The sequence below is a fragment of the Huiozyma naganishii genome, chromosome 8 (assembly GCF_000348985.1).
Source record: "Huiozyma naganishii CBS 8797 chromosome 8, complete genome".
Lineage (NCBI taxonomy): Eukaryota > Fungi > Ascomycota > Saccharomycetes > Saccharomycetales > Saccharomycetaceae > Huiozyma > Huiozyma naganishii.
Window position 1 is genome coordinate 119,151 of NC_035929.1, and position 14,655 is coordinate 133,805.

At 42.7% G+C, this 14,655-nt stretch overlaps 9 protein-coding genes across 9 annotated transcripts; 3 read left to right on the forward strand and 6 right to left on the reverse strand.

Annotated features, from left to right (window-relative positions):
* Positions 1-50: 50 nt before the first annotated feature.
* BRR1 (Brr1p) lies at positions 51-1,088 on the reverse strand (the record flags this gene model as incomplete). The annotated part of the gene is made up of 1 exon (XM_022609328.1): positions 51-1,088. The coding sequence occupies one exon, from the start codon at positions 1,086-1,088 to the stop codon at positions 51-53; it is 1,038 nt and encodes a 345-aa protein (XP_022465736.1).
* Positions 1,089-1,277: 189 nt separating this feature from the next.
* TFB4 (TFIIH/NER complex subunit TFB4) lies at positions 1,278-2,306 on the reverse strand (the record flags this gene model as incomplete). The annotated part of the gene is made up of 1 exon (XM_022609330.1): positions 1,278-2,306. The coding sequence occupies one exon, from the start codon at positions 2,304-2,306 to the stop codon at positions 1,278-1,280; it is 1,029 nt and encodes a 342-aa protein (XP_022465737.1).
* Positions 2,307-2,460: 154 nt separating this feature from the next.
* Positions 2,461-5,538, reverse strand: SEC8 (exocyst subunit SEC8; the record flags this gene model as incomplete). Its single annotated transcript, XM_022609331.1, has 1 exon — positions 2,461-5,538. One exon carries the CDS (start codon positions 5,536-5,538, stop codon positions 2,461-2,463), a length of 3,078 nt encoding a protein of 1,025 aa, XP_022465738.1.
* Positions 5,539-5,775: 237 nt separating this feature from the next.
* SMK1 (mitogen-activated protein kinase SMK1) lies at positions 5,776-6,981 on the reverse strand (the record flags this gene model as incomplete). The annotated part of the gene is made up of 1 exon (XM_022609332.1): positions 5,776-6,981. One exon carries the CDS (start codon positions 6,979-6,981, stop codon positions 5,776-5,778), a length of 1,206 nt encoding a protein of 401 aa, XP_022465739.1.
* A 475-nt stretch (positions 6,982-7,456) lies between these two features.
* On the forward strand, positions 7,457-7,813 carry NHP6A (high-mobility group nucleosome-binding protein; the record flags this gene model as incomplete). The annotated part of the gene is made up of 1 exon (XM_022609333.1): positions 7,457-7,813. One exon carries the CDS (start codon positions 7,457-7,459, stop codon positions 7,811-7,813), a length of 357 nt encoding a protein of 118 aa, XP_022465740.1.
* Positions 7,814-8,010: 197 nt separating this feature from the next.
* Positions 8,011-8,529, reverse strand: MAK3 (peptide alpha-N-acetyltransferase MAK3; the record flags this gene model as incomplete). Its single annotated transcript, XM_022609334.1, has 1 exon — positions 8,011-8,529. One exon carries the CDS (start codon positions 8,527-8,529, stop codon positions 8,011-8,013), a length of 519 nt encoding a protein of 172 aa, XP_022465741.1.
* A 214-nt stretch (positions 8,530-8,743) lies between these two features.
* ATG11 (autophagy protein ATG11) lies at positions 8,744-12,214 on the forward strand (the record flags this gene model as incomplete). The annotated part of the gene is made up of 1 exon (XM_022609335.1): positions 8,744-12,214. One exon carries the CDS (start codon positions 8,744-8,746, stop codon positions 12,212-12,214), a length of 3,471 nt encoding a protein of 1,156 aa, XP_022465742.1.
* Positions 12,215-12,322: 108 nt separating this feature from the next.
* Positions 12,323-13,732, reverse strand: MSF1 (phenylalanine--tRNA ligase; the record flags this gene model as incomplete). Its single annotated transcript, XM_022609336.1, has 1 exon — positions 12,323-13,732. One exon carries the CDS (start codon positions 13,730-13,732, stop codon positions 12,323-12,325), a length of 1,410 nt encoding a protein of 469 aa, XP_022465743.1.
* Positions 13,733-13,932: 200 nt separating this feature from the next.
* On the forward strand, positions 13,933-14,607 carry MRPL16 (mitochondrial 54S ribosomal protein uL16m; the record flags this gene model as incomplete). The annotated part of the gene is made up of 1 exon (XM_022609337.1): positions 13,933-14,607. One exon carries the CDS (start codon positions 13,933-13,935, stop codon positions 14,605-14,607), a length of 675 nt encoding a protein of 224 aa, XP_022465744.1.
* Between the last annotated feature and the right edge of the window lie 48 nt (positions 14,608-14,655).

Here is a 14,655-nt window from a genome sequence, read left to right on the forward strand (position 1 = left end):
AAGGCAGGTGCATTTCTGACAGCAGGCATTAACGTACCACCACTCCACTTTCAGGACAATTCGAATAGATCTTGTTGGCCATATGTAGTGGCTATTCTTGCCAGTGCAAGCTGGATCACAGACAAGTCCGCTGGGAAACGGGTAGCTTCAAATTGGACCATCTCGGCAGACCCGTGCGCAATGACTGTATCCACTGTTCTCGCATCGTTTACTATCAAATCACGGCACTTCTTCCCCAAGTCACGTAGCGTACTCGTGTTGGTCGCCGTCACTTTTGTTGGCAGGTACAGTAATGTGTAGAGGAGCCAATAGCTGAGCTTGGCAGTGAGGTTTGCTTTCGAGATAAGATCGTCAATCCAACGCTCGCTCATGTATTTGACCAGAAGCCAGATGTTCCCAGGGTGTATCATAGTGTGAAACATACTTCGCGATGGTTCGTTTTCCTTCACAAATTTCGCCCACGCTTTGTATCCACGAGGTTCCAAACTACTAAAATCGCTCATAATATGCGTCTTGAGAATATCTAACGTTGGGATACGCGACCGACCTAACTTTATAATAAGATTTTCCGACCATTCTTCGTCCATCCCATCCGGTAGTTTGCCGCTATTGCTGGTGGGATGATGCTCCCTGAGTAGGTTTAGAAGATGGGTGTGTATACCTTTCTTCTCGGGTTTCCCCTCAATATACCGTTTCAGGTGTGACAGCAGAGCATTCATCTGCTCATCTGTGTATTCTTCTATTTGACTCCCCTTTGATTCCAACTCAACCTGTAATTTGTCGAGCCACCGATTCCATTCCACATAATGCTTCTGAGCTTGTTTGATAAGTGAAGGAACTTCCGTCCTCTGTTTCTTCGCCACAGGTAACTCTTCGGAGACATCATCATACATGCTCGCTTGATGAGTATGTTTAGGACCGCTATTCTGCTCGAGACTTGCTCGCGAGATAGCGTTAGTCGTTAAGGCCTCCTGCCTCACACGGCCCAAATATGCCACAACCGCTGGATCAACCGAGGGGTCATCCAGAGCAAACACTCTCTGCTGCCCAAATCTGGGGTCAATTCTTTGCTGTGTATTGTCGCTCATGGTCTCTATTGGATGAGCAGTTAAACTGGAGGGACACTTCAACAAATCATCTCGCTTAGGGCATCTCGCCTGCCTTCAATAAATTTTGACACTTTTCTCTAAATAACATCAAGATCTATTATATAAGGTATAGGATGCAGCGGGTGGGGACTCCCTTGAACTAATGCAGGTACGTTTCAGTGTCTTAAATTATGGATTGAGCGCCCGCTTCTTAGACTTACCAGACATCTTCGCGACCACGGGTCTTTTCTTCAATTTTGCGATGACACGCTCGTCAAACTCTGACTCGCATGCAGGGCACCGATTCCCAGGCGGCAGTACCGAGAGAACGCACAGACATACGGAACATATGTACCCGACTGCAACCACTTTCCCCGTGAGGAAGCAGGAGGTTCTAAAGTCGACTGACCCCTGGTTTGGTTTTACTATTATGGATCGTAATGAGGGATCAATAAACATCGCTGTGGACAGATATTGGACGAGTCCATCTGTCGAATCGACGTGTAAGTATATGCCGTTTGTGGCATCGGTTGTTTGTTGTAGGAAGGTGCTCTTCCGGGCCCCACCAATTTTCACAACGTCTATGGGGCACTTGAGTTTGGCAGCACTGAAGATACAGTTCATAATGGGGATGTACTGGAAGATTTCCTCCTTCTGCGAGGTACCATTCTTATTACCACATGTCATCACCATTATCCTAGATTTCAATGACTTCGTCTCGTAATCGTGGAGTAACCTGTTGGTATATGCCAATGCGGCTAACATCGCCCCTGGAAGCGTGCTCTTTTGCGTAGCTTTCTCAACCTCCCCCATCTCTTGTTTGAAAAGAGTATACAGTTCTTCAACGAGGGTCTCGTCAACGTTTCTGAATCGACTGTACATCCCGGGATTGATGATAAACTGATCTTTCTTCCCAACTGTTTCCGCCTCCGTTTCGCTGCGATTAGAACTTCGTGGATACAAGTACTTTATCCCTTGTGAATGACTGGCAATAATGGCCACTTGATTAGATGTATTGAACGCTAGATGTGCGTTCAAGAACACTATCAACGCTCGTAGCATTTTGATAATATTACTTGCTTCTTTGGTTTCTTCGTCAAATTCAGCCCATAGCTTTGGAGTTAGATCGACAACAACAGTCAACAACGAAGGTAACTCCTCCGTACTACTACCCCTTGCTTTCGTCTGTTGGAAGGTCGGGTCAGAGATAGCATCCATGATAGCAGTCTTGATTGAGTTATCGAACGGTCCTCCGGCACTCTCCTGTTCAACTACTCACTGTTCAAAGTTAATATGGGAAAAAAAAATTGGCTTTTAGTAACCTTTTCTTTATCGTTAATACATAGTATATGTACTGTCTGTGGTGCGCGGTTTACTTCTTGAGGTCTCCTCCCAGCGAGATCAGTTTCTTCATTGCCTCTTCATACCTTCTATTCGTCAACTGTGAAACCGGCTTGGCTGATTTTGTGTTCGCTGTGTGTTTTTGTCTGTTCAACTCTTCGCTAAACTGAAGTCTCAAAATATTCTTCAGATCCTCTACAGAACAAAATTGTAGTAAACCTTCTTCAATCTTGTTAAACACCATGGCTGGGTCTGAATCTATGAGAGAGTAGAATAATAGCGCCCTGCTCAGGGCAATATTTGCAGTCTCGTGATACATATTCCTGGTTCCATGTTGGAGCACATTGATATTCCTGATCATCCGCTTCGTACCATTTCCGTTTAGTATTTCGAGTCCCGAGGCTCCTTTAATAAAGGCTATGTTATTGGCAATATCAATACCTGTGAATACGGTATCTTTATCCTTTTCTGATAGTTGCCTATTCAATTTATTTTCAATATTCTTCATTTGTGATATTAATGAAGATATGTTTTCATCAAGCTCGTTGCTCCCAGCATCTAGCTTCCACTCGCGGGCATTCATAAACAACTTCCCAATGCTATAGATGCATCTCGAACGAATGTCAAATCTTAGCAAAGCCATCGATTTCAATCTCAATTGTGATAGCCCGTCGACAGACTTACAGAATTTCGCGGAAGTTTCATTATTCAATAACAGTTTTGTAGTAGACATTTTTGTAGAATACAACTCTTCATCACTGTACTCGAAAAAGGCCCACTTCTCTCTCAACTCATTGGCGTTCAAACTGTTGGCGTCTGGCCTCTCCTCGTCAAATGAATCCACGCGCTGTTCCAATGCTGGGAGCCAGCTTAGAACCCAACAAAGTGTGTTTGTCAGATATACAAGAGAGTCAAAAGTCGGCTCATTAAAGAAATCACCCCGTCTTAGTCTATTGTTTTTCAAATAGAACTCCGGGCAGTATTTGAACAACTCCTCAGTCTCGACATCCACAGTTCCTTCTGTTGAGCCTTCTATAATCTTCTCTTCCAGCTTCAAGAGTTGTTCATCTTGCAACCAAGTCGTGATCATATTTTTTCCTAGCTTTTGATTATTGTTCAATAGTGACTCAAAGATATTCAAATTATGATGATAAAACCTCGTTAACAGATTTAGTATAACATCAACCATCTGAGGTCTAAACACATTGGAAGTATTGGACACATATATGACACCGAAAAACAACTTTTGAAATTCAGCGGCACTCTTCATTATAAGTTTTGTTTCATCTAGAAGCTCCACGGCAAATGGATTGTTCGATTCCACTTTCGATATGAACAAGTGATCCATCGTTAATTTTAACTGTGGATAAAAGTGATTATCCATATACTTGTTAAAAAACACTAACGACGGAGTGGAGTCTTTTGATAATGTTTCTGGAAGCAGTTTGGACGAACCTTGTGAAAAGAATAAAAATGGCTCTAAAATCATTTTCAGGTTGAAAACTGAGGGCATAATCAAAGGTTCCTCTTGTTCAAAAGTCTCATCGTGGACATATACAGAGTCCATATTCATATTAGAAGTCACGGTGAAGCCTAGGAATATGTCCTTCAAAAGGGATTTCAATTCGTTGGTATGATGTTTAGCCTCGGTGTTATCCTCAATGTTGTTTTGTAAAGAAAAAATCTGGTGTAAGTTCTTTCGGTCTGGTAGGTCGGGAACACCGCCAGAACCAACATCTTGAGTGTGGGCATTTTTGAGCAAGTTTGAATTTGTTAAGTATCGAGTTAGCAGTATTTGTATTTCATCAAACAATTTCCTCCACACAACATCAAAACTATAAGCCTGATAAGATGAGACATTTGGTTGCAAGACGTTGGAAATTTCAAACACCGCTCTGTGGCCCTGGATTGCTAATAGAAATTTTAAAAAAATCTCCCAGAAACATTCTCTAATAACCAAAGACAACAAATCTCTTACAGAAAGACCAAAGGATTCGTCGTCCGCATTTTCAGGCTGTTTTTTTAATAAAGTTGGATGTTTTGTCCTTACCTTATCCGTAGCTGTCAAAATGATATTATGTAACTCTTGTTTATTTCTTTCATTCAAGATACTCAAAGCTGTAGGTAATCTGTTGATCCCCTTTATTATAGAAAAAAGGGTAAATAGCCTTGCGTAGCCTGAAGTATCCTCACTGGTCGACAAGCAACCGTCCTGGTATGCGCTCGAGTTATGCAACGAATCGATAAATGTATCAAGTTTATTGTTGATGATTGAGGACTGTTTAGGGAGATCAATGCTGGCAATATTATACAAGTAGTTTTCCAAACTGGTAAACCCATTCTGAGATATGCTGATTGTCTTCAAAATGTCGAATTCCAACTCCACGTTGGTGTTGGTGGAATAGATTATACTGTTAATTTCCTGAATCATGTTCTCAAACAGGGTGTGTTCTTGTAATTCTATCTGCTGTTTCACTTGTTGCAAATGTTTGATTGGCTTCATGTCAGGCTGATTTAAAAGTTGGAACCCTCTTTGGATTAGCTTCAAGATCTCCGCATATTCCTCCTTCCTGATGTTATCTTCAATCTTTTCGGGGAGTTGTAGTAGTTCCTCGATGGAAGATAAAGAGCAGATCAAAGAGCTGTATTTTAAACTTGTTTGGTTCAGTTCTCCCAAAGCACCCTTCTCCATAGTGATTAATTCGTTCACCTTATTCACATTCTTATTGACTTTGGACGTCTTATCCTGTGCATCAGTGAGGGCCATGACAGTTTTGCTATAAGACGCAACGTTCGCGTTAAATGCTTGGCTGTGTTCATTCACCACCTCTTGCAAGTGGGTTGCAATTTTATCCTCTAGTTGGGTGAACTCTGGATATCTGTACTGCAGGCCGACCGACGTATCGTCCAAGAACGCCAATGCCAGCTCAAGCGGATTCGAAGAACCGGTCAATACATTGTGCCATTGGGATCGAACCAGCGAGATGTCACTTTCCAGGTTGTCAATGGCACTGTTCATCGCTTTTTCTTGTCCCTGGGTAATGCTGTTGATGGACAGACCACGTCTCCTATTCCCAGCTCTCCCTCTGTTAACCCCCAAATGTTCCATACTGTTCAGTGAGTAATTATATCACGCTTTATTCTCTTTCTGGTTCAAGGAAGCTCTGCAATTGAGTCCTGGTGAGCACACCGGTCTCTGTCTTGTCTCTTAAGTCGCCCACAGCCCTGGTTAAAAACGTTGCACTATTATTTTATATAAGGTTAACATCAAAAAATAACCAAATATCGAAGACATAAAGATACGATTACTAACTTTTCTTGATTCAGTAAAAGATTAAAGCTCAAGTTAACTTCTACCTGTCTCCTGTCTGAACTTCACAACCTCATCTATTAGATACTCTCTCAGATCTCTCATGCTTCTTAAATTGTTTTCGTAGGAGAAATCAAAGGGTCCGAGGGGGCACGCTGGTTCTTCCGTGGGTTGTCTTACATCCATCACAAACGGGTGTTCCAAGCATTGCTCGACAGTGAATCTTGGAGATACCTTCCAAGTTAACAAATGTCCCAACAAATCATGTGCTTCCGCGGATGCCTGTGGGAAAATACTCCCCCAGGGCTTGGCGGGTGCTCCGGGACCTGGAGTGTTGAGCATGTTTATGCTTTTCAGTGAACCATATGCAATCAGTACGTCCTTTGGTGGTGTACCCAATATTTTCATGATTTCGTGGATCTGGTGAAGAGAATCCCTCCCCATGAATATAGGTTTTCTAAGGTAGAATTCGGCCAAAATGCACCCGATGGACCACATGTCTATTGCCTTGGTGTACATTTTGTTTGAGAGTATTAATTCGGGGGCTCTGTACCATCTTGTGGCTACGTAGTTTGTGATGTTTTGGAACGAACTGTGCCCCGCGGCAAAATACTCCGCGTGGATCCCTCTTGCTAGCCCGAAATCGCAAATCTTCAAGCATCCGTTCAAAGTGCACAGGATATTCCCCGGTTTCAAGTCCCTGTGGATAACATCTGCTGAGTGAATATATTTGATACCGCAGAGGATCTGGTACACAAAGTATTTTATGTGGAACTCGGAGAACACGACATTTGAGGAGTGAATCACTTTTGCAAGATCGTACTCTATCAGTTCCTGGTAGCAGTACAATCCGTCGTACGGTTTCTCCGTCACAATCTCCAAGTCTATCAGAGACACGATGTTTCTATGACCTTTGAAAAAGTGCATGAACTTCAATTCCCTGATAGCACGCTTCAACAATATCTCTTTGTGGAAGATATTGATTATCTTTTTAATAGCCACCTGGTATGGGGTGGTTCCCTTCAAGTCTCTCGCGGAGCACACAATCCCGTAGGATCCCTTCCCCAACGCCTGCACTATATGGTAATTTGCAGGTACTGAGAAATTAGTAATATTGTTGTACGTCCTCTTACCTGAATCACACCTATCATTCAAAAACCTCTTCCTATGGTTAATCTTGGCATGACTGTAGGCAGTAGGTAAGTTACTGATATTATTATTAGTACGTAGTGCGTTTGCCATCTTGTCTGTACAGCTATGATCCTCCCATGCAAGAATACTTAAGAGTTAGATAGAGACTACTTCAAGATCTAATAACATAATATATATGTGTGTCTACGTGCTTTTGTGACGTTTTTTTGGTTCCTAATTTCCCTTTTTTGTTTTTTCTTATTCTTCCCAAGATATAATCACACATCTCTTCAACAAGACGTTAAAATTAGTGACAAGAAGACAGAAGCGGGGGCGTGTGGGTAAACACACGCTCACCCTCTGTACCAGAAACCCACTTCAGAGCGTGGCCACGCCCACGCCCGCGCCCAAAAACGCCGTACCTCGCATACAAACCACCACACACGCACACAGTAAAAAATCCGCACACTTCGCGTTGAGCGACGCGCGCCAGAAAAAAATAAATATCGCGTTGTACGAAACGCGCTGCAAATTTTTGTCGCTTGTTCCGCTATATATAACGGGCGTAGTAACAAATAAACAGTGCATGGAAATGCGTTCCTCAGTGGTAGAGTGTGTTTCGCACCTTGTAACAACAACAACAACAACTGCACAAACAGTAATGTCTACCAGAGAGCCAAAGAAGAGAGTTACGAGGAAGAAGAAGGACCCTAATGCCCCAAAGAGGTCGATGTCTGCGTACATGTTTTTCGCTAACGAAAACAGGGACATTGTCAAATCCGAAAATCCGAATGCCACTTTTGGCCAATTGGGTAAGTTGCTTGGTGAGAAGTGGAAGAACATGTCCACCGAGGACAAAGAACCGTACGACGCGAAGGCCGCTGCTGACAAGAAGAGATACGAGTCCGAGAAGGAACTGTATAACGCTACCAAGGAGAAGTGAACTGAGCCCTTTTTAGCGCAAACCTTTTTTTCCCTATCAATTGGAACTATCTTGATACTTCTTCTTTTACTTCCCTGGAACCTTTTCCTCATCCCCCTCTCCCGCCCCCCCCCCCCCCCCCCCCTTCCAGTCTATGCTTAACAATTATCTGTGTATGCTAACTGCTAGCTTACTCGTATTTTATAACGTATAGAGTATTATGTACTATTCATGGCTAAAAATGTGGATCTTATGCAACTTTTGTTCGTCAGAGGAAGGATCAGCTTGAAGGCGTCTCCCTCGTTCAAGTAGTACCGGAACATCCTCTTCATCCGGATAAACCCGAACTGTTCGTACAGATTCAAAGCGGCGCTGTTCTCCACCTCTGTCTCCAACATGATCTCGTCGCATTTCTCTCGCTGCATAATTTCAATCACTTTCGTGACGAGCCTCTTCGCGATCCCGCGACCTCTGTACGAACTCTCCACGGCGAGCATGCCGATGTAACCTCGCATCCTGCACGCCCTATGGGGCTCCATTTTACATATTATACAGCCAATGGGTAGTACAGGGTCAGCAGCATCAAACGCCAGGTACACCAACTCGGGCCATTGGTTCAGGAAGTACCGGTACACGTAGATGGAGTACGGTTCTGAGAGGTCTGCATCGATCAGCTTTTTGATCTGTTGAAAATGGTGCACGTTCGCAATATCCAACGGTCTGTACACAATATCCATTGTCCAGGAATATCTACAATTTGCCCTCACGATTGACTCCGTTTGGGAGGAAGTTGGGGTGCGAGAAGGTTTCTGACTTTCGTAGAGGGCCTCTCTTAGTTAATTTTCCTGATATAACCATGATATATTTGAAAATTATGGGTGGCTCTTCAAAGGGAAGGGTCTTTTTGACACATCGCGAGTTGAGGCCATCGCAAGGTGGATAACAGGGGTAATGGATACGTGGGAGTCCGAGGGGAGGTCTCTTCGTCTGGTGAACGCCGTCACGGGGGGGATCATCGTTTCAAACCCGTCGTTTTTCCTATCGTATACGGATCTGGTGAACTTTATAGCGCTGAAATGGGGCGGGGTCATCGGAGGTGGTAAAACGGTAGGTAAGAACTTCTTGGTGCTCCTGGAATTTGGACACAGATTGTCCGCAAAGAACTTTACTGATTTTGTGAGGAGAGACATGGATCAAGTGAAAGAGTTGTACGTTTTCGACAAGAGACTGTTCACAGTAATTAGTAATCCAGACGAAGAGACAAGTGGTGAAACACAGCAGAAGCAGTGCCATCAAATACTAGAGACTGTCAATGACACCCTAACACTGGTAAAACCTATCAAATCTCCCATGATTTACACGGAAAAGGTAGATACCCTGTCTCTGCAAGAGATGACCAGTGTTTTGACTACAAATCTTGGGTGGCTGTCTGCACTGGAGATAGACGTATACTATCTGGAGGATACAATAACCGGTACACTGCAACAGATTAAGAATATTCTGAAGTGTCTATACTGCTGTTATCAGTATTTGGGCCTCTACGGCGCTGAGATGGAGAAGTTGTTCAAATCAAGTGATAAATTTTATCGCACTCTACAGAACGATCAGAAAACGATTAATTGGAAGTACTGCCTAGATAATGTACTGGGTTCTTTACCTTCATGGGATAATGACCCGCCATTATCAAAATTTGTGAACCGCAGTACACTAACGGATTTAGAACTTGAAACGGTAACGATACGACACAACATAGATACAGAGCTTAAACGTGCTGAAAGTGACATTCAGCAGGGCAAGTCATTAGGCGGTACGATCATGTCGAAAATAGACTCAACCAGAGAGCAGTTCCTACCCAGTGAAGATAAATACAAATTGGAGACTAATATGCTGACGAATTTCAAAGATTTAGTGGAAAGGACAAGAGACATTTCACGGGATATCTTGGACACACAAGAATCAACAGAACTCGATATTGGCAATGTACATTCTCATTTTTCGAATATCAGGCAAAATACCGTCAACGACCTTTACACAATATCGTATTCTTTGTATTCCCAAGCAGACAATATTCACACTTTGAAGAAAAGCTTACAGGCCAATGTCATAGAAATCCTAGGGCAAATATCCTTTACCCAGTTGAAATACCTCCAAGTGAAGAGAAGGCTGACCACAGATTGTGAAAAATATTTGAAAAATTACCAGAAGAACGAACTACAATTTGCTCACGTAGAAGATTTACCAACAATCTACGGTCTCTACTTGATTGAGCTCTATAGAAGGAATGTTTGGCTTGTGAACGTCAACAATCAAATTATAAAGTTTGATGCGTCACTCGAAGACATCTTGCAAGATGAACAGATTACACGAGATAAATGGACCCGAATATTCGGTTCAATAACGTCAATTTTTATCGACCAATCATTCGACTTGAGCATAAGAGAACGTGGCATTTCTGAATTGCGCGTAAAAAAGAGCGATACCTCCACTATAGATCACAACTCATTGCTCAGTTTTATCCAAGGATACATCACAACTTTCGATCAATTGAATAATAATCAGGATGTCATACATGCACTCAAAAAGAAATTGCAAGAGACGCAATCCTCAATAACATTACAAGCTCCACATGCTGTTATTACCTCACCAGTGGAGGAATCGCAGTTGATCGAGTCTTACAAACTACGAATAAAAAAGCTAGAAAATCTACTACACGAATCCAAATACTCGAACACCAGCTACTGGCCCTCTGGAATGATTGAGGAGTCATCTCTGACGACTGGGCGTAACATTTCTCAAGGGAAAGACAATCGCTTAGAGAGCAAAGCACCATCGCTCATTTTAAACCAGAATGTAGCAGATTTAGAGAGGGAGAACGCACATTTTGAAGAAGTAGCTTCTTTACGGAAAGAGTTGGAGCAGATGCGCTTGGAGCAGGTCAAAAAGGAAAAGTTGATTAAGGTCCAAAATTCAAAGATCGTGGATATGGAAATAGAAAGAAATGCATTTAGAGAAACACTTAACAACCTGAACACAGAACTGGAGAGGGTCATGACGAACGAAGGCAGTTTGAAAGTCCAACTCGATGATGAAAAGACTAGGTTCTCGCAGCATATCAATGCATTATTGGAAGAAAACCGGAAACTATTTATCAAAAATGAACAGACTGAAGGAGAACTGGAAAGATTTAAGAGTGCAACTTTGAAAGAGGATAAGAGCATTTCAGTACTCCAGAAGCAGAATGAAGAGCTTGAAAATAAAAATACAGCGTTTGCCTCCCAGCTCGATACATTAAATTTGACCAATACATCTCTACTTTCCGATTTCAACGAACTCACTTGTGCAAACATAGATTTAAAATCCAACATTGACAAGCTAAAAACAACAAATACAAACCTTGGGGTCGAAATTGAAAAACTAAAGGCTGCTAATGATGACTTGATCGAGACACAGAAGCATGTCCGGACACAAGATGAGAATGAAGAGGCAAATAAGTTGAGTTCCAATGGGCTATCACTGAAATTGGAAGGGAGCTTATTCACTGTTTTCAAGACGTGTGTTTTCATTCTGGAAAATATTGGTTTGTTATTAACCTCGAATGACAACCAAAAAGGTTCCGAACCATATTCAATAAAGAGAGTCAAAGGTTTAAGAAAAGGCATTAACCAAAGCGTTCTTGAGGACGAAAGTACACAGTTATTGGTAGTAAACGAGAAAGATGAGGTTATCCAAAGTAAAGTCTACCAAGAAATGCGAAACAATTATGAAAAAGCATTAGAACAGGGACAACAGACACCCGTCTCATATGAAAGCATCACGAGATTTATATCTGTTCTTGACAACCTATTTGGCAGTAAATACTACGAACAAGCTGTCATTAAGAGATTTAATGACCTTGAATCCTTGGCCAAGAAAGCAACAAAGGAAAACAAAATGAATCGTGGGTTGATTGCAAGATTAAGGAACGAAAAGATTACGCTCCGTAACTTCCAGATCCATGATTTGGCACTGTTTCTTCCTACAACTGATATTCAAAATGCCACTTCTTCTAGCTCTTCACTCAATTCCTCGTTTTCATCCGTCGATTTGTCAACACCAACTATGCCGCTATCGACAACCTCAACGCAACAGGGGCAAATTGAAAAGAAAGACAAATTGGCTCCTTCAGATAGTAAGGAATCAAGTAAAATTGATACAAAGATTCGTCCATGGGCAGCGTTCACAGCTTTTGAAGATAGTACAAGGTATTTCTTGAAGAAAGACGAAAATGATGATCAGCTCCTTAGTGGTAAGGAGTGGTTTATTGGAAGAATTACTAGTGCTAATAAAATCATTGCCGGCGAGACGATGAGCAATCCTTACAGACTACCGAAAGGTTCAATTTGGTATCAAGTCACTGCCAAGATATTGTCAGGTCCGTTGTAGACTTTCCTGGCTACACATCGTTCTACAATTATATTCTTCAAAACTTGCCTATCAAGTTAATTATATATTCTTTATTTACACGTTCAGTCAAACTGTTATACGCTTTGTTTATCGTATCGTAACATGGTATTTATCGATCAGCCGTCCAACGACTTCCTTTTGCAGATCATTGACCTCTAGGTTCGTGATGTTGCGCTCCATTGACTGATAATTGATCCGGTAACATAACGACTTTTTGTTAGTTTTAGGGTCCACAAAACTATCGATCAGTTTGACACTCTCCACCAAACTACCGGCAGTGTCTCTAACTATTTCCATAATGTCGTTTTCATGAATTTCTTCTTCCTGGCCAATTGTTCCCTCTGGCAGCCAAAATGCGACGTCCCTTATCGACCCCGGATGTTTCGAATATGGTTTGAATGCTGTTATGGTCTGTCTCTTGAACTGCCTATGAAATCTTTCATCCGCTGTCCATAAAAGTCTAATATCCGGTATTTCAAACAGAATCATCGCAATGCGGTCCAAGCCTAATCCAAAGGCCCACCCCATAGTACTATCCAGTTTAAAGCCAGCTTTGTTTAATACATCTTGCTTGATCACACCACACCCACATATTTCAAGCCATTCACCTTGCCACCAAACTTCAATTTCATAAGATGGAGCAGTCCATGGGAAATACGCTTTCACCCACCTGTACTTCAATTCTGTTGGCACATTTGCTACTTTCATTTCCCGGAGGCTCTCAATCTTTCTGTTGAAAACTTCACTCACAGTCAATTCGAGCGAGCGTTTCAGATGAGCCACCGTTAATTCTACTTCTGGAGCAGTCATATATGATTGTTTGGGGTTCTCTTCTGGGTCGATTGCAGGGGCATCGGAGACGCAGAGGAGTTTCGTGTGTGTCTGATTTTCCTTCAAAGCTTTCTCCATTACCTCTAAATCGCGCTTCAAGGAATCCAGGTCTCCATGTTCCCACAACCTGGCACCCTCCATCTGGTGAAATACTGGGTAATGGGTCCGATCAATTTCATCCCGGCGATAAACGTCTGCTGAGATGAGGAACCCCTTGTGTTTTGAAGTTTGCAAATCTTGGAAACATTGGACTTCGTGGGCCGATGTGTGTGTTCGCAATAGATGATCTTGGTTAATGTAGTAAGTATCCGATTTAGATCTTCCTGGGTGATTTGCAGGGAAGCCCAATGAATCAAAATTCTCCCAGGTTGTCACCACTGGTTTGAAGTTGTTGTATGGCATAAATACATTGTCCACCGAATTCAACTTCCGCTCGATCAGATCTCTCAAAATACCAACCGGATGTTGATCATTCAGGTGCAGCCCTTTATTTGTATGCGAGATTATGCTCTTTGTCACATTAGTAAATGTTGGATCTGTATTGTATTCCACGCCATCCACCTTAATTCTCTTTGACGCTCCGGACACAGAGCTATTGAGCCGCAGAAAAAGTCGTGCGGGTTGAATGCACCTACAACGGAATACTCCCGCTCGAGTGATCCCCATCAACCCTGCTCGTCGTGAAGCTGTGAACCCGTTATGGCTGCGACAGTATGCACAACCCCTGGTCCTAACAATTGGCTACAAATATTATATATTCTGAAAATATGAAGAAGAAGAGAAACCACGTCCACCAAGACTACTGAACAAGCGTTAGTTGGTTTCTGCTCGTGGTTACAGACTTTGTGAACAGCGTTCAGTGGAAAATGCTGGTGTGGAGAAGTGCTCCCATAAGGAGAAGCGTTTCCAACTTCCCATTCTGCAACTTTGTTAGACTTAAACATGAATATGCTCCCCGGTTCCAAATACAAAGGAAAAAGCAAAAGGGTAGAGTTCCCGTCAGAATTGGCGGGTCCATCAAGGGGTCTACAATACAGTTTGGACAGTTTGGTTTAAGATTGAAATCAGAAGGTACTCGGTTATCCGCTATTCAGTTGAAAGAGGCGGATAACGCCATTATGAGGTACGTTAGACCCTTAACTAATGGTCAGTTATGGAGACGGTTGGTGACGGATGTGGCAGTTTGTATTAAGGGTAATGAAACTAGAATGGGTAAGGGTAAAGGTGCTTTCGACCATTGGATGGCCAGGGTTCCTACTGGCAAGATAATCTTCGAAATGGCAGGTGATAATTTACACGAGCGGGTTGCCAGAGAGGCGTTTCGGAAGGCGGGTACAAAGCTACCTGGTGTGTACGAGTTTGTCAGTAAAGAGTCGCCAGTGAGAGTTGGGTTGCATTCGTTCAAGACGCCAGGGTGGGAGGAAAATCCGGAAAATGAACCTCTTGCTCGTTCGAGGAAACTGTCTCAAATGACAACGAAGAAACTACTGAACGTCGAAAGATCGAAGCAGCCCGAGTTTAAGTTATTCAGAGCTCGCTAGCGAAACATGAAACGGGCGTTCTCCCCCTTCTTCACCTTGTATATAGGC